The 18,924-nt window shown below is 46.5% G+C and overlaps 1 protein-coding gene across 1 annotated transcript in view; it reads left to right on the forward strand.

Annotated features, from left to right (window-relative positions):
- The window catches only part of SPON1 (spondin 1), a 282,260-nt gene extending 264,386 nt beyond the window's left edge, over positions 1-17,874 (forward strand). The window contains exons 8-16 of the mRNA XM_036918065.2: positions 4,437-4,638; positions 5,622-5,762; positions 6,215-6,290; positions 7,294-7,476; positions 10,482-10,652; positions 10,733-10,900; positions 11,687-11,851; positions 13,814-14,077; positions 15,693-17,874. Of these exons, the coding sequence (XP_036773960.1) occupies positions 4,437-4,638; positions 5,622-5,762; positions 6,215-6,290; positions 7,294-7,476; positions 10,482-10,652; positions 10,733-10,900; positions 11,687-11,851; positions 13,814-14,077; positions 15,693-15,856 (1,534 nt within the window). The 3' untranslated portion in view covers positions 15,857-17,874. The remainder of the gene's footprint in view (positions 1-4,436; positions 4,639-5,621; positions 5,763-6,214; positions 6,291-7,293; positions 7,477-10,481; positions 10,653-10,732; positions 10,901-11,686; positions 11,852-13,813; positions 14,078-15,692) is intronic.
- Positions 17,875-18,924: the final 1,050 nt, after the last annotated feature.

Consider the following 18,924-nt stretch of genomic DNA (forward strand, 5'->3'; position numbering starts at 1 on the left):
GTTGGGGTTGTGCCATTTTTTACAGATGTGGATTAGCTCCATGTATACTATAGATACTAACATCTGTCAGTCACATTAGACAGAGACATTTTTGCCAACATGTAATTTTTTTCTAATTCAGCACTGACGTCTCGTTCTACAGATGTTTTTAGTTGACGGATAATTTTTCAGTTACCTTGTAATTGCTTTTATTGTTTCAAAGGTGAGAAAATGAACATTTCTCTAACAGATAAGAAAAACTTGCCTTTTTTTCTATGATTTGGTTGCTTTCTGCTTAACTTTGGATTTTTTTTTTTGGTGCTTGATATTTGATGTGATCGCATATTTTTAAAATTGCAATTAAGTTAGTCCAACCTTATTTGTTGCACAATCCTTCCTTCCCCTAATTTGAGAAGTTGGTTTTGTATGAATTCTTACCTAAACTTTATGGGGTCTCCAATCTGTACCATTAATTTCCATTTTATTCTTATCCTAAATAAGATACCACTTTAATTACCATGCTTTATAACATACTGTAATATGATATGGCCAGAACAACTCTCTTTGCTCGAAAACTGGTCATTTAAATCCCAGGTAGAAAAACAGAACTAAATTAACAAAATGCCATATATGAGGAGACATGGCATATAAGCATGAATAAGAATTTTTATTACAATTTGGATGACTTAAAGAACTCCAGTCATATCAAGCATTTCCAAAAGAAAGCTCAAATATATTTTTGTCCATTTCATTACTTTAAATAGCATTTTATTTTAAAGGTAATAAATTGTATTTTATTATAAACATAATAAATACTTTGAGGTGATTTTTAAGTTAAAATCTGAAGGTCAAAGTAAATACAAAAGCTCCATATGCATTACCTAGATTAGTTTATTTATTTCAATAAATATTTGAGGAGGATTCAGTGCATGCCAAGTTCTAAGCCGGGCACTGGTATATAGCTGTAAACAAGATAAAAATGGTCCTGACTCTATTGGAACCTAATGGGGAAGAAGGAAATAAAGACACTCCAAGAACAGAGTCAGTTCAGCCTGCTCTGAGAGGGTACACCAGGGGCCTAGCCATTTGAGAAGAGATCAGGAAACATTTCCTTCAGGAAGTACCTGGGAAGTCTGGGGGAAATTTTTCCAGTCAAGGGCAAGAGAAAAGAACAGAGTATAACTGAAGATGCTAGAAAATTGCGAAAATTGCTCCTAACCCCTTAGATGCAAATTGGCCATATTACCCAACTTCAGGTCAGGCATTTTGTGCAGGGACTGGCTGCCCCAAATTTCCTACCCCCTTGAAACACTTACCAAGGGCTGGAGGATACCTTGCTTGGGTTGCAGATTTGGCCAAAATGCATCTGCAGGGAGCAATTTGCATAAGGCCTTGTAAAACACACAAGGTTCTCAGATGGCTGCATGCATGGCTGGGCAGAGTACCAAGATGGTGGGTGTGTTGGGTGGAGCTGATTTGGTTTCTCCGGTACTGGATTCCTGAGTATAAATGTTTTTGTCCCCCTACGTTGTCATGGTGAATAGTGTCACTGGTGGTGTACAGAACAAGTATGAGTAACCTCACCCAAAGCCACATGCTCAGGGAGAGGGGAAGGTACTAAGTGGAGTAGTCGGTCTCCATGGCAGTGGAAGAGGAAGCCTGCTACCCGCCACACTGCTGGCCCCCCAAAGGGCTAACAGCCAAGGGGGGCTGGGGTATAAAGCAGCCCTACCCAGATGCCAGTGCTCTCTGCCAGGCACTTACTGGAAGGCAGACCTCAGAACTGTTAGCCCCTTGATGAGCGATGCCACAGAGCCCCAGACTGCAATTCTTACAGAAACCAGGTCTTTCAAGAAACTGCTAACACACTCACCTACATGCCAGAAAATGCACACACAGGAAAAGAAAATGAAATCCCCTGATTTGTACCTAACTAAATAGCATACTGTAAGTGTGGGATGTTAGCAGTTCCAAAAAGGCCTCCTTATAAAGCGTCTTACTTGAGCCTCACAGCAACACTGCAGTGGGTAATGTCAGATGAAAACTGAGACCGAAGAGGGTGACTTACTTGGCCAAGAGCTAGAGCTCGTAAGTGGTGGAGCAGCCACTGTTCCATCACCTGCTGGACACTAGGGACTAGGGCGCAGCTGTGAGGCTTAGGTCCCCTGCCCTCAGGAGCTCCCAGGCTCGTGGGGGAAACCAAACAGGGAGGGAGAGGTGGCAGGCATAGCATACAGCTCCAGAGACCGTCAGAGAGGGTGGAAATACAGACCAAGGGCACTGGCCTCAGCCTGGGGATCTGAAAGGCCCCAGGATGAGGTGATTCATGACCGGAGGCCTGAAAGATGAGCAGACCAAGGATTCTCACACTGGAGGTGCATTAGAATTTCCTGGAGGGATTGTTAAAACAGAAGGTTGTGTCCTACTGTCAGGTCTCTGATAGAATAAATCTGGGCTGAGGCTCAATTTGCATTGCTACCAAGTTCCCAGGGGACCACACCATGGAAACCACTGAAGAAGAGCTTCCCAGCTGATGCAAGTGCATGTGGGACCTGCAGGCAGGCTGAGCTGCCTGGGGCTCCTGGGGCAGTGGGCAGGGGCAAGGCTGGAGAGGGGAGGCAGCACCAGGCCCTGCTGACACCACTGGCAGGGCTCAGGCTGGCCTCCTCCAAAACCCATGAGCCAGAACCTAGCCTGGCATCAGGATACAATGTCAAACCGAATCAGGAAGGACTCCCTCCACCTCCCCTATTTGCTGATCTCCTATGATCCCATAGTGCTTTGTCTCTCCATGACAGTAATAATAGCTCAGGTGCCAGGCACTAGGCTGTGTGCCGCATGCAAGTTCTCTCATTAAATACAGTAACCCTCTGTAGTCGACATATAAGGGGCCCGCATTTTCCAGATTTGGACACAGAGGCTCAGAAAGATTTAGTAATTTGTCCAAGGATACATAGCTATAAGAACTGGTTCCACGATGCCCTCCAGGCTTCCCTCCCTCTCTGCTCATTGTCTGATCCTGTCTAGTCCACCAGAGTCCAAAGTGTCCAGTTGCCCAGGGTCCAACCAGGTCTGGGCAGGTGAGAGCAGCCAGAAGCAGTTGGTCCCAACAGAGGGATGCAGGGGCTCCCACACAGCTGAGGAGGCCCAGCTGCCAGCTGGACTGAACAGACAAGCTGGTCCCCAGCCAAGGATTCCCCGTGGTTGGCAGCCTGGGGGTGTGGAGTCTGGCAGAGCTGCCTTGAAACCTTGGCCCCTAATGGCTGCATTTCCAAGTTCATTGGCCTCTATATGCTTTGTTTTGCCCTCCTGTCTACAAAACAGAATAGTAATTCTAACCCCACAGGGTTGTCTTGGGGATGGGGGATAAAATAACACTGGATAACACAGATCTGCCACTGAGAGTGTGCTGAGTGTGCTCAGAATATAACTCTTTCCACCCCAGCCCCTCAATGGGCTGCCACTATTGATCTCATACAGCCCTAGCCACTCCTAAGGCCTCTTCTTAGCAACACGAGAAGATAAAGACTGAAGAACTACCTCTGGGAGCTTAGGGGTCGTCAGCCAAAAGTCATTCTCTAGCTGGCTCTCTGCCCACCAAATGGAGGAAATGGCCAGGGAACCACCAGTGAGCCCATGGGTGAGCCTTGCTGTGAGCCGCCTCTTGAGGGCAGTGGAGGCAGCAGGCTGGGGAGACGCCCCTTCTGATGGCACAAGGTCCATCTCAGTAGAGTGAAAAGGGGCCTGGAGGAGGAGTTGGAAATTGATGATGAAAAGAATACTGACCTTGAACTGATACTGACTTGTCATGGCCTCCATTCTGCCATGTAACTTTGTGACTTTGGATGAGTTACATAACATAACCCTCTGAGCCTCAGTTTCCTCATCCATAAATTAAGAGTCACTCATCCTCACCCCAGGTCTGTTCTGAGGATTCAACGGGAATGCAAAAGAAAAGGCTTAGGGCACTAGTAGGTAGTTTTTGTTTATAAAGTTCATCTCACATTGAACACAGCTGGGCGCATGTACACAAGTATTTGTTCATTCATTTATTCCTATTTACTGTGCATCTACTCTGTGCCAGGCACTGTTGAAGGAGCTGGAAATAAAGTCATGAATAAAGTGGATGAAAGCCCTGCTTTCCCAGAGCTTACATTCCAGTTTATTAACTAATAAACAGCTAAGCAAATGATTAAGAAAGCATAAATTGGACATGCTTGGCCACATTAAAACTGGATAGGGTGGTAGCATAAGGTTCACTAACTGTATGGCCAACAGAGGGCTCAGGAGAGGAGGGTGTAAACCAACAGTGGCCCAAGGCAGAGATCAGCAGGAGACCAAGAATCCAACTTCCTTCTGCCCCTTTCATCCTCCAGCCATGGTCTGGCCAAATGCCCTTCAGTGGTGGGTGCACCCCCAGAGCCCCTGATGTAATGGCCTCTGTGCTTGGTGTCCAGGAGAGCAGCACCCTCGGCTGAATTCTCAGTGGACAGGACACGCCACTTAATGTCCTTCCTGACCATGATGGGCCCCAGCCCTGACTGGAACGTGGGCCTGTCTGCGGAGGACCTGTGCACCAAGGAATGCGGCTGGGTCCAGAAGGTGGTGCAGGACCTCATCCCCTGGGATGCCGGCACCGACAGCGGGGTGACCTATGAGGTAGGTGTGTGCCTGGAGTGGTAAGTGACAGACCCTCCCTCACCCGGCCCTGTTCTGAGGGTCCCAGACAGTGCTGAATCAGGCCCAGGCTGTGTCTCAAATGAGCTCAGAGTCTGGTAGGTGAGGCCAGCTGAGTCTCATCAGCCCACACTCACACTCAGTAGGACTTGGGCTCTGGGAGGTATCCATGCAACTGCCAGGAAAGCCTGGAGAGGGAACCTGCTAGAGAACAGTTTGTAGGTAAACAAGGGAACAGCAGGCAACAGGCATGGAGGCACAGAGAGAGACCTAGAATGGGAAACAGTAGGAAATTGATGTGCACTAGGCTGAGCAAAATTCCAAAGGTTTCCAGACAGTCAGGCTAAGGAGCCTGGATTCTCTCCTGAATGTCAGTACTTCCCAGATAAAGTCAGCATCAAAATCTGGAGCCATCAGAAAACCAGTGGTGGAATAATCTGGAACAGACATCCGTAAAGTGGTCTATGGGCCAAATATGGACTGCCACCTGATTCGTAAACCAAATTTTCAAATGCAGCCTCATGTGTTCTATTATGTATTGTCTGAGGCTGCTCTCTCACTTTAAGAGCTAAATTGAGTAGTTGCAGCAGACACAGTATGGCCCACAAAGTCTAAAACATTTACCATCTGATCCTCTACAGACAAGTTTGCCAACACTTCGTCTAGTAGGAAGAACTCTGGATTCAGGCCAACATGGCTCTGCCATTTCCCAACTGGGATGATCTCTCTTAAAAACTTGGCTTCTTCATTGGGGCATAATCCTACCATGTACATGGGAAAGTACAGATCTACCAATCTCCATGCACAACACAGGCATGAATAGAACTGCAGAAATATAAATAGTAGTTATACCTGTTGTTAAATCCCTATCAATATTTTTGTTCTAATAGTATTATAATCAAATTGCTTTCATGATTTTTAACCAGTTTTATATCCCCCTCCCTCTCTGTTTTTTCCAACTACAGTCACCCAACAAGCCCACAATTCCACAGGAGAAAATCCGGCCCTTGACCAGCCTGGACCATCCTCAAAGTCCTTTTTATGATCCAGAGGGCGGGTCCATCACTCAAGTAGCCAGAGTTGTCATTGAGAGAATCGCCCGCAAGGTACTGGGATAGAGCTCATTCTGGCACAGACCCTTCCCACCAGGAGTGCAAGGAGACTGTACCCCTTTCTGCTCTAGAATAAGGTCCCTAACATATTTCAGGATATAGAATTCCTGGGTCTCCCAAGGTTTCTAACATGCAAATTATTCATAATATATAAATGAGTAAAATAAACATAGTAGGGTTCTACACTCAAGTGAATGATTTGTCCCAGACAAACAGGTTTCACTGTGAGTTCCATCATCAATTACTAATGTCTGCCACAGGTCAGGAACTGGGAAGCTGTGGCTTTCATGCCTTTTTGGTCAGATTGTAAATGCTGGCCCAGAACTCCACTGTGGCCTGGGATTTGTATACAGGACAAGCATCCTATTTTACTTCCTGCCTCACCTCTCCCCCACACATTCCATTCTTTAAGGTGAGCCCTCCAAGTAAAATAATTGCTTTTGCAGGGGGAACAGTGCAACATTGTACCTGACAATGTGGATGACATTGTAGCAGACCTGGCTCCAGAAGAGAAAGATGAAGGTAGGTGGTTGTCCTTTCTTGCAGGTGGCAGCATAAATTGGCACTATCTTTTGGGAAAGCACTTTGTTAACATGTTTTAGAAGCCACAGCAATATTGTATCATTTGGCTTGTTTACCCCATCTTTGAGGATTTCTGCCTAGGAGAGAATCCAAAACAAGGTGAAGACTAGGCACAAAGTATGAGGGAACTGGTGAAGGTATGATATTGGAATACAAATTCAACAGCATCAAGCCTTTGACATGGTTGCGTTAATGGCACTGGCACTGGCTTCATGGTACTCTGATCCCTCTCTGCCGTGATTCTCACACAGTCCCGTGAGGCAGGCGTGGGTACAGCCACTTCCCCAGCAAGAGTGACAGCCCCTACAGTCAGGAGGGAGTGGCAGAGCAACGGTCTGAGCTCATTTTCTCATGGGATCTGGAGCCAGACAACCTGGGCTCTCATTCTGGGCCTTGGACAAGCAGCTCACCTTTCTAGCACAGTTTCCTCACCTATTAAATATGGATTATAACAGAACCTGCCTCACTGAGAGTTGTCCAAAGGATGAAACGGGATAAAACAAGGAAGGTCTTTAGGATGATGTTGACACGTATGTGAGCGGGGAGCACTGGCTGCCCTCGTTCTTCTAATGGCTCCTGTGTGTGGGATCATGGGAAGATGAAGCAGCAATGCAAAGGCCTGAGCTTCCCCAGACTGCCTATGTATTCCTGCACCTGTGGAAATGATGCCTACTGTGCCCCACCTCCAGAGGGAATGGAAATGAAAAGATGTTCATGTGATAGTAAGAGAATCTTTCCTCTTGTTTCAGGTATTTATTAGTGGAATGATAAAATATCATTTTTGAAGGGTTGTGAATGGCTGCTTCCACCCCAGGGGCATCCCAGCTCACTGAGGCAGGCCGGACAGTAGGGATTTTCTTGTCCCTACTGAGCTCACCTGGGGACAAGGCCCAACACAACGTCCACAGGCTCCCAGGGAAAACAAGTCACATGCTCTTTCCAGATGACACCCCCGAAACCTGCATCTACTCCAACTGGTCCCCGTGGTCCGCCTGCAGCTCCTCCACCTGCGACAAAGGCAAGAGGATGCGGCAGCGCATGCTGAAGGCGCAGCTGGACCTCAGCGTCCCCTGCCCTGACACCCAGGACTTCCAGCCCTGCATGGGCCCAGGCTGCAGCGATGAAGGTAGGGAGACAGCCCACGCCAGTGAGTGGCTGGCAGCAGCTCTGGAAGGAAAGGTTCTGCTGACAAGGTGGCCCCTCACACCCACTCAGGCGGCATCCCTAGTGGGGCACCAGGACCTTGACTGTAGTTCAGGGGGGACCACCTAGGGCAGACCCCCTATCTCCAACTGCATCTTGAGGGCTCTGAACACAGACTTGTCTTATGACATGAGAAGAATTGGGATTGACTGACCACCCAGCTCCCTCCCCAGCCATGGAATAAAATATCCACCAGTTTCTAAGGCACTAGGAAACATCTCATGACAAATTACAAATAACAAGGAGCTGTGTTCTGGGCCTTAACTCCCAGCTAGTTTAAGAAGCAAGTGAGTGAACAGGCTAGCCAAGGTTAAATCTGGACCCACTGCCCTAATTCTGTGGCATTCATGGACCCTCAGGTCCCTCAGAGTCAGAGCACTAACTTCCTTCTGTCCAAACCTCTGGGCTGACTGCAGGAATTTTCAGGCTCTCTTTCTACAACTGCTCCTGTATTAGGCTTGAACGATGCCTGTCATGATGGCTCAAGCTTCAGAATGGCACTAAGCCAATTGCTGTGCAGAGGTCAGCTGCCTACTTCCCAGGGTACAACTCCTCTCTCTGCCTGGGCAGATCCATACTCTGATCTGATCTGTCTCGGAGGTACAATGAGGCAAGAGAAAGGGACATAGTCTGGCCTGGTCTATGGAAGGAAGAAAAACTACTTCCATGCTGAAGAATGCTTAACCAGATGCAGGTCATTCACTCTCTGGCTCTTCCCAGGGGACAGTCTTCAGTCCCTCTCCTGGCTGCATTCCCACGGTGGTTCACTGCCCACTGCTTATGCCATGATAGGGCACTTCTGAGGGGACTGAACCCTGCCATCTCTATGTATTCTAAATAGTAATCCCTTATCAAATAGATAATTTACAAATATTTCCTCCCATTCCATAAGTTAACCTGTCCACTATTGACCATGTCCTTTGATGCACATATTGTCATAGAAGTCCTTCCCAATTTTCATGAAATCCAATTTGTCTTTGGCTGTCTGTCCCTTTGGAGTCATATCCAAGAAATCACTGCTAAATTCAGTGTTTTTTCTTCTAGGAGCTTTATACTTTAATATTTAGGTCTTTGATCCATTTTGTTTTAACTTTTATATATGGGGTTAAGTAAAAGTCAAACTTCATTCTTTTGTATGCAGATACTCAAATTTCCCAGCACCATTTGTTGAAAAGACTGTCCTTTATTGATTGGTCTTGGCACCCTTGTTGCAATGATTTGGCCATAAGTTTTTTTCTAGGCTCTCTGTTGTATTCCATTAGTCTGTATGTCTGTTTTTATGCTAGTACTATGCAGATTACTGTAGCTTTCTTTGTGGTAAGTTTTAAAATCAGAAGTGTGAATCTTTCAATTTTGTTCTTTTTCAAGAATTATTCAGGGACCCTTGAGATTCCATGTGAATTTTAGGGTAGATTTTTCTATTTCTGCAATTGTGCCCGCAATTTTTACCTGGGCCCATGCTCTCCAGAAGCTAGCCCACTCAAAAACCACACAGCATTCTCTTGTATCCACATCAGGATCCCTTCTGCACTTAGTTATTTGGAGAGTGGTTAGAACAGGAAGAAAGCAAGAGACCCCTCTGGACACTCAGAAGGAATTCTATGACATGAATGTTCATTATATAGTGGCAACCACATCTTAAGAGTTTCTCCCTAATTAACTGGGCCAGCCTTTTATGCCAGGCCTTGTCATGTCTCCGCACTTCTGCCCATCTTCCAGGGCACCACTGGAGAAATCCTTTGTAAACAAAGGGCATGTCCCTCCCCAGCAGGAAAAACTGTGGCTCCCCATTTCCCCAAACTCCTCAGTGTAATTTACTGGCAAAATAGCCTTGCAGAGAATCAGGGTGGAGGCCTGGTGGAAATGAGCACTCTGACACACATCCAACACAATGCATTGTTTACATCCTCTTTTTTTTTTTTTTTGCACTAAGCAGGGAAGCGTGCACGCACACACATGTACATTTCCTCTGGGAGCAGGTACCACCACCCACCACCACCACCACTACTGTGGAAATAGCACCACCAAGCCCTGCTGCAGTGTTTGGTTATTTTTTTTCACCCACCTCCTGAGCATTGATTACATTGCCTTCCTCATTCCTTCTTGATGTCCCCTCTCCTGAAACACAGACATCCCCACCCCAGTTCCCACCCCACCATTTATTTGCTCCCTGTTGGCAGCTGGGATATTCTATGTTACCCTCCTCAGGAGAGGCGTTGAGATGTCTGTGGCCACTTAATCTGCTCTCTGGGTACAAAGCCTGTGTCCTCAGGTCCCTAGGTCACACTCTCTAGCCTCAGCAACAAAATTCATCAATTTTTCTAGACTAGGAACCGGCAGCTTTAGAGAAAATCTCAGGTTCCTCTGAGCGAAAGAACGTACACTGTTATCTCAGAACACGCATCATTTCTTTCCAGCGCTGTCCAGCAGGACTTTCTGTGATGATAGGAATGTTCTGAATTTGCAGTCTCCAATATGGTAGCTACTAGCCACACGGGACTATTGTGCACTTAAAATGTAGTTACTGACTAGGGAAGAGAATTTAATTGTATTTAATGGTCTTAGATGTATGATACATTTTAGACCATACAGATGTACTATGATTTATCTCACACACACACACACACACACACACACACACACACCTTTCTATCATCCAAGCACCTTTCAAAAGTCATGAAATAAGGAATAATCCTGACTGCCCCAGGCACCTGAAAAGAAAATGGCATTTCCTCTTACAGAAAAATTCCCGGTTTACAGATTTCTACTTTTATGTTTGCTTCGACCCTCAACTGCCTAACTCCCCTTGAGTGTCCGCTGGTTCCTTCTCGGCTCCCGTGCTCACGCGGAGCTCGGTCAGGCGGTCAAGGCGGGGGGCACCCCCGGCCCGCCGGCGCCCGGCTGCAGTGTCCGCCCGGTGTGTTGCAGACGGCTCCACCTGCACCATGTCCGAGTGGATCACCTGGTCGCCCTGCAGCATTTCCTGCGGCACCGGCATGCGGTCTCGGGAGAGGTACGTGAAGCAGTTCCCCGAGGACGGCTCCGTGTGCACGCTGCCCACCGAGGAGACAGAGAAGTGCACGGTCAACGAGGAGTGTTGTGAGTGGGGGTGTCAGGAGGGCAGGCGGACGGGGGCTCCGGAGGCGCAGGCGCGATTTGAACGTCACAGAACCCCCCAGCTCCCAACAGCTGCCTGACGACGGAGTGGGGCGAATGGGACGAGTGCAGCGCCACCTGCGGGATGGGCATGAAGAAGCGGCACCGCCTGGTCAAGATGAGCCCAGCAGACGGCTCCATGTGCAAGGCCGAGACGACCCAAGCAGAGAAATGCATGATGCCCGAGTGCCGTGAGTGGGTGTGGGGGAGAGGAGGGGGTGGTACGGAGGGCCACAGCATCCCCCAGTACTACCACCATCTAGGTCGGATGCCGGGTGGTGCAGGGGGAAGAGCAGGCCCAGTGTCCTTGCAGGCGGTGCTGGGAGCTAAATGAGGGCCACAGGTATGTAGACACCAACCAGACCCAGAGAGAGTGACCATTCTGAGCAAGGCTGGGATGGCAAACTGGTGGCCTCTGTAAGGAGCCCAAGTATGGGATGGGGAGTAATGTCGTCAGTACATTTAGGCCCTCCCCAGGACATCAAAGGCCTCCTACTCCTATTCTACGCTGGACCTACCTGGCCCCATAAAGCACCACAACCCCAGGTGTATGCAGAAATGCACAGGCCCACACATCAGCACACTGATGTCCATGTGCACACAAGTATGCACAGTCTAGGCATTTCAGCACCCAAGGACCCAAAAATCAGCACCAAGTCTTTCAGAGCACAGTTGTTGGGGGGAGTGTGGGCTGTTTCTAGCTCTAGTGAGACCCTACTCAGACCCTCAGCGGTATTTCAAGTGAGGACTTGTATGTCCACATTACTGCGCCACATCTGATGTTGTCACGATATCTGGGCCAAGCTGGATGCAGGAGAGGGATAAAAGCAGTATCTGCTGAGTCACTTCTTGCTCCATGGCGTCCAGGGTTATCTGAATCCATTGGTCAAGTTCACGTCACTCCAGGGGCCAGAGTGGGTGACAGAGGGTAGGGGGCGCAAAGGGAGCCTGCTCTCAGTGGCAAACCTGTTGCCTAGACACCATCCCATGCTTGCTGTCTCCGTGGTCCGAGTGGAGTGACTGCAGTGTGACCTGCGGGAAGGGCATGCGGACCCGCCAGCGGATGCTGAAGTCTCTGGCTGAGCTCGGGGACTGTAATGAGGAGCTGGAGCAGGCAGAAAAGTGCATGCTGCCTGAATGCCGTAAGTCCCAGAGCTCCAGAAAGCTAACTGCTTCCCTCCTGTTTACCAGCCCTGTTCAGTAATCAAATCTGCTAAGTTGTATAGTACAACTGTTCTCTGGGGAGAGGAAAGACATGAGCACTGATCTGTTAGCAGAGTTCCTTAAATGCTCAACCTCATGAGTTAATGGGATTCCACTACTGTCTACAAACAGCCAAACTGCAAATTGCTATGAGGTCTAAAGGAAGCATTTATTTTGAACACAGTAACATTTAATTATTGAGCACAGGCTCAATAAACCTTACTTCATAGTTCTCTGCCACCACCACCACCCCTCCCAACCCGTTATTAGAGGCTTGTCTAACCCACGTATGTTCCAAGTTTTTAATTCTATTCTTCTTCCCTGTGAGCATTTACCCAGACCAAAGCGTAGACATTAAGCCAGTGACTCCTGTACCCTTGGTAGCCTTGGTAAGACAAGCCATCAAGTCAACAGGCTGAGCTCTCAAAAGCTCGATTCCCACCCCATTCCCTCTAAAATCTGTGATCAGCTGTGTTTATTACATGGGGACTTACATTCAAGGAGAATGAGCCCATTTTTCTGGCTAGGCTTCCAGAAGAACTTCTCTGACATGATCAAAGGCAGGCACACCTACTAATAAATCTCTGGCTTCCTCTCCCTTGGTGTTACTCGTGCTGCCTGCTGTGGCTCAGATCCCAGCTCTGTCCCTTTGGGCTGCATAACCTTCAACAGATTACTTAGCATCCCTGTGCCTTATCTGTCAAATAGTGGGAAACACTTCCTATGTTATTCTGAGCATTAAACCACCTAACTGGCACAAAGTGCCTAGCGCTGAACCTGGTGAGCACAGGCCCCAGTCAATGTTAGGTGTTACAGTTCCTGAGCTGTTTCAGCTAGACTCAGCCGTGGGTGGAGATGACCCAGACCACCAAATTACAAAGCCTGGGGCTTGTGATAACTGAGACTGACCCAGAGTTCAATCCAGCTCACCAGAGTTGGTGCTCCAGAACTAAGACACTGTTACTGACTTAAACAAAACTGTTCATATCCTCAGGGTCCACTAAGTGGAGGGAGAAGAAAATGAACATTTATGGAGCACTTAGTGGGCCCAAGAACTGGGCTGGGAGTATTATATCTCATTTAATCCTCACAACCTAGTAAGAAAAAGACCATTACTCTTATTTTTGCAGATAAGAAAGCTGCCTGCGCTCCACAGGGAGAAAAGGCCTGAAACTACTGAACATGCATTCTTCATAGATCCAGTCTGGCCCTCACTTTGCAAGGCCAGTGGAGAGTTTGGAATCATCTGTCTCCCTGGACACATCCTGAAAATCCAACTATTGGCTTATTTCCCCTCTACATTTGTGAGATGTTGGCTTAAGACGAATTTGCTGAACCCTGTACCATGATAAACCATAAGACACCACTGGCTCTCACCCCTCTTAACTGACTTTCCTATTTCTGGCTCCTGTGTTTTTTCCACAGACCATGCACAGGACCCAGGATGATGTAGTGAACAGGGGAAACTGGGTCTTGCTGAGAAAGCAGTATTGGTGTTGGCCCATAGGCATCAGCTCTGAGAAATGGCACCAGCAAGCCATGCCTTCCTTAGGAAAATCTGAGTCCTTGGGACTGTGGGAGGCTGGTCAGTGCCACTTGATTCCAGAAGCTCACAAGGCAGGGCAAGAGACCCTGAATACATCCCCCAAAGCCTCCCTGAATCATAGATCAGGCAGAGAATGTGGGTTATGACCTGGGCACTAATCCTGCCTCTCCTGTTTACCAACCAGATGGACTGGATGAAGTTGGTCTGCCTTTTGGAGCCTTAGTTTCTTCTTCTGTAATGGATAATAGCACCTGCTTTGTGTTTCTCTCAGGCTTTTGTTGAGACACTCAAAAGAGAGTGTGAGTGAGTTTGTGTCAGATACGAGATACACTCATGTCCATCTGTGTCTTGCCAGCTACTGACTGCGAGCTCACTGAGTGGTCCCAGTGGTCGGAATGTAACAAGTCGTGTGGAAAAGGCCACATGATTCGAACCCGGATGATCCATATGGAGCCTCAGTTTGGAGGCGCACCCTGCCCAGAGACTGTTCAACGAAAAAAGTGCCGCATCCGGAAATGCCTCCGAAATCCATCCATCCATAAGTCACGCTGGAGGGAGGCCCGAGAGAGCTGGAGGAGTGAGCAGCTGAGGGAAGAAGCCGACGGCGAGCAGTTCCCAGGTACCGCTCCCAAATGTGGTTAGTCCAGGGAGCTGTCAGAGCAGAGGAAATTAGAGCAGGGCAGCCCAATCAGCAGTAGTAATTGCAAAGGTACAGAGATACCAAAGAGGATGGTATGTTCAAGCAATCAACGGGATGTGGATGAATCAGGGTCCAAGGCGAGAGGCAGGGACCCCACCATAAAAAGCCTAGTGCCTGGCTGAATATTGGAGACTTGATTCTTTTATTAAGTGAAGGTTTTACACAAGGGAGAACTTTCACAGACCTTTGTTGAGTGGTCTGGAGGTGGCAAAAACAGGCAGAAGAGCCAGCTGTTTTGTTTGTAGCCCTAGAGAAAGACTGTGTCCCTGCTCCTCCAGCACAACTAGAAAGAGCTCCGGGAATTAGAACAAACTCCCTGCCTAGGGTGTTACTGCTGAATCAGCTGGTCCAAGTCCAGACTACACCGTCATGGGCAAACTGATGAAACACTAAGTTGAGAAGATTCACGGTTCAGTCCGGGATACAGGCCGATTGCAGGTCTTTGCATTCTCTGGAGTGGGTGAGGAACGTGCCACATATAAGTGAAGGCTAATGGGTACATGGAGTTTCTATTTTAAAAGGCATGGCTCAAATCACTCATTTCTCTTCCTTAAGACATTCCAGCTCCACCTAGGATGAGAAAAAAATGCAGATCCCAGGAGCTACCAGACCATTCACTATCTTTCCCTTGAGGAGCTGTTTGCAAATCAGAATGCTGTCTGTTACCCATACTAGTCAGCCAGCCAGTCAATGCTTATTTAGCCCAATTATGTGCCAGGCAAGCACTATGCCATGGTCTTCTCCATCAAACTTAGCACAGTATTGCATGGATAATTATAAATGTGATTTGAGTCCACAAAGGAATAAAAGAGCACAAAGAAAGCATTTTTTTTTTTAAGATCTAATCTCTGGCAGTCAAGGTTAAGCTTTCTCTAAGAAAGGCACGTCTACCTTCATGGGAAAAGTAATAAATTATCTTTTACTTTACTTAGGCTTTACTCCCCAAGTACTTAGCCTCCTGAACACTTAAGAGAAAGTGGTTAATTGCTTGAGTGGTCACTGCATTACCAAGCCACCCCAAAATAATCATTTACTAACATGATTCTCTGGGTCAGTGACTTGGGTGGCTCAGCTGGATGGTGATTCTGAGGTCTCGCAGAGGCTCATCTGTATGGCTACTGACAGCTGGCAGCTCAACTAGGGCTGAAGGTCTGGTCGGCCTCACCTGCACTTCTGGGGGCCTCTCTCTAAACGGTCTCCCCACAGTCTAGCTAGCTTGCTTAGAACATGGTGGCGGCGGCAGCTTTTTACAAGCCATGTTTGCTCATGTCCCCTTAGCCAAAGCTAGTCATATATACAGCCAAGCCCAGGTTCATGATGTGGAGAACAGACTGTGCTTCTCAATAAAAAAAGCTGCATTCTATTACACAGGAGCTAACAGTCTCTAGTGAGGACACTAACCATTACAAACAAATCCTCACCAACAAGAACAAAGAAGCCTGCACAACTAAATCTGACAGCTATATACTAGAATTCAGCATTCCTGTTCTGTCCTCAGTTTCTCCAGTCTAACAGGTCTGTCTTATGCTTTCAGGCTGTAGGATGCGCCCATGGGCAGCCTGGTCAGAATGCACCAAACTGTGTGGAGGTGGGATTCAGGAGCGCTACATGACTGTAAAGAAGAGGTTCAAAAGCTCCCAGTTTACCAGCTGCAAAGACAAAAAGGAGATCAGAGCATGCAATGTTCACCCTTGTTAGCAGGGTACAAGGGTCCAGGGCTACACTCTGGATTCCAGAGTCACCAATGGCTGGATTGTTGGTTTGGCTTGCTTGTTTGAGGCAATTTAAATCGTGTACACTAGTTTTCATTTCTGCAGTATGGTTCACCCAATAGTCTTGTGGATTTCAGGGACATCCTTTCCGCCCACTTGCTGATGGGCACAGGCTGAGCAGGGCTCCCCATCCTCAGCTGGCCCTCGTCCAAAACAGAAGTGAGTAGGGTGTCCCTCTGGAGCATCCACCTGGCAGTGGGACAGAGAGCCTGGGCCCCCCGTAGGGAGAGGCAACTGCATCTGGAAATGATGCATGCCTTGGTCCCTTGACAGGTGCAGCAGGGAGGAGACGTTCCCCGTCATTCTCATCTTTGGACTGCTTGCTCACGCAGGAAGTTCTGGTTTCTCATCTCTTTCCTTTAGTGGAACTTTAGGTCCCTTGCGGAATCTCCTCTATCACCATTAGTTCTTGGGGAAAACAAGTGGAAGTGAAGAGGAGCACTGATGCTGGGTGGCTCTCTCCTTTCACTGAGAAGTTCTGAATACATTTATCCCACCCCTTAATATTGGCCCCTGATACCCTGATGGCTGCTTTATTTTAATGTGAGGCTGCCAGTTTTCTACCTGAGGTAGAAGGTATTACATCTAGAAAGCATTTTTCCCTTGCTCTTTGCCACAAGTCTCCTAGGAAGCCAGCCTTATAAACCTATGACACTACATCATAATTAGGCCATAAAACTGGCCTCTCTAGCAGTCCCAAACTAGTTTTAAAAATCTTAAATTTTCAACCAGTTCTAACAAGAAAACGTTTAGTTATGCAAACATTTGCTAAGTATGCCCCCAGCCCACCAAGTCATTCAATAAACATAAGCACTATCTCTGTACTTTAAAGGGCTTTTTCAGTCATAAAGCTTCACATGCAGAAAGAAAAAGTATTTCAGAGACCAGAACAGACAGAAATCTAGGGGGAAAGTATTATTACAGAATCACACTGGTCAAGAAAATCTGGTGGGGAGTCAAAGCTATGTGAACCCTCCACAACAGGGTGCTGGTCCTCCAACCCAATGGGAGGCCGTGGTTTTCCATCCCCTTCTGAGTACTCATAAGCACACCAAATTCAGGGAGACTGACAACCAAGGATTAGTGTAGAAAGGACATTTTACTGAGTTGAATCCCTCAGCAGGGATTCAACAACCCTTTTATTCATTGTTAAAATTATTTCATGTCTGTTGCAAGACTTTTGTTATGCTTAATCCAAATTTGTACATTGATGAGATGCATACAGTGCTTCGAATACATTACTGTAAGAATTTGCATTAAACACACCAGGATATTTCCAAACACAACATATATATGCTATAACCCTGAATCTGTATTTTCTTTAACACAAGAGAGACTGTTCAATAAAGAACTCATTTGGGTCTGTCTTTCGTGTTTTTAAACTAAGTTCTCAGAAGGTTGGGTCTTACTACAATTGTTACCACCTCAATCATATTCAGCCAGAAGGTATTTTGCTCCCTCAATCTAGAGAGGCGATTTCGTCATATATTACTGAGCTATTTCCAACATTAGTTTTGTAAACCTTAAATGAATTGCTTTCTCCCCTGACAAAGAAGCATAACGTAAGTTTAATTTTCTACTTGAAAAAAAGTCTTGATATAGAATCTGACCACTTTTTCAACATTACTTTTAGCTATCTAGAGGTATCTTACTTTCAACCCAAGAAAAGTTCCATAAAACAGTGATTCCTAAGTAACTCTACCATGTTCCTATTTGGTCCCTACTGAGTGTATTTCTAATCCTAATTTTGGAGACTTAAAACCAGGTAACTGATCAATGGCTGAGAATGGGTAACATGTTTGTTACATAGTGTTATTTCTGTTGTTTGCAGGGGAATTTAAAAAAAAATCAAATCTCTTTCTTACCAAAGTCTTGTGTTAGGTGGTTTATAATTTTTCTGGCTGACCATTTTGGAAATAAAGACTTTTTACTACAAAAATTAAATGTTTGGACTTCCACTTAAGACAGTAAACCGGTCATAAGATACCCAGTAAAAATTGCCATATAAATAACAGCTGTAATTGTTGATACATTTTTATCAATGCAAACCAGATGTAACTGAATTTATATCCACATTCTAAGATGACAGATAAGCCCAAAGACATATTCCCCAACCAGATATTGGGTCACTTACCTGTCACCTTGCCAATGCATTATTTGAAGGAAATTTGTTGCAGCAAATGAGAATAAAGTCTGGGCTTCGTCAGACCCAGAAATGAAAAAATTTAAGATTTTGTGCTGTTTTTAATTTGAACTTGCGTATTCAACGTGTTTTAGGCATACTCAGTCTGTGTACTTCTTCCAGGAAAGGTACATTATACATTTTCACATGACTACAAGTCAGAACCTTAGTCCACGGTCAAGCTTGTGTCTCAAATGTCACTTAACACAAAAATTCTCCACCTCAAATTATTTTCATGACCTGACAGCCCACATTTTCCAGGCAACAGCTTAAAGAAGCTGACGTTCGAGTGCACTAGGGCTGTATGGGCAGCCCCTTTTTTCCTCAGTTTATATATTCTAAAAAAATGGACACTATTGTCCAAATAGGACTAAACAAATGTTTAATCCGTAATCACAATGCAGAATCAAGGAGGACACAGACATTCCCCTATTTCGTTATTCGGCGCTATGAATCTGAACAGAATGATTCTTTTCTGTTCTTTATACTGCCCAAGGTAAGGAGAATGAATGAAAACAAACTATTCCCTTTTGAAAATGAGATGCTGTGACAACTATAAATAGCAGCAGAATGCTAATGAGCATGAAGAAAATTCTTCAATTTAAATCCTTTCAAATCTGTGAGCAAAAGATCTGTACTAAAATGTCAAATTTAAATACTGGCATCGCTGCTTTAGAAACCCTGTTGGCTCAAGTGTTATACATTCTGAGGGCAAGAGGCAGAAGCTATTGTATAATGGTCAAAACACAGAGAGCCTGGGTTCAAACCACTGCTGGACTCTTGAGTAGCTATGAGAGTTCAGGCCAGTTACT

The sequence above is a fragment of the Manis pentadactyla genome, chromosome 9, assembly GCF_030020395.1.
Source record: "Manis pentadactyla isolate mManPen7 chromosome 9, mManPen7.hap1, whole genome shotgun sequence".
Taxonomy (NCBI): domain Eukaryota; kingdom Metazoa; phylum Chordata; class Mammalia; order Pholidota; family Manidae; genus Manis; species Manis pentadactyla.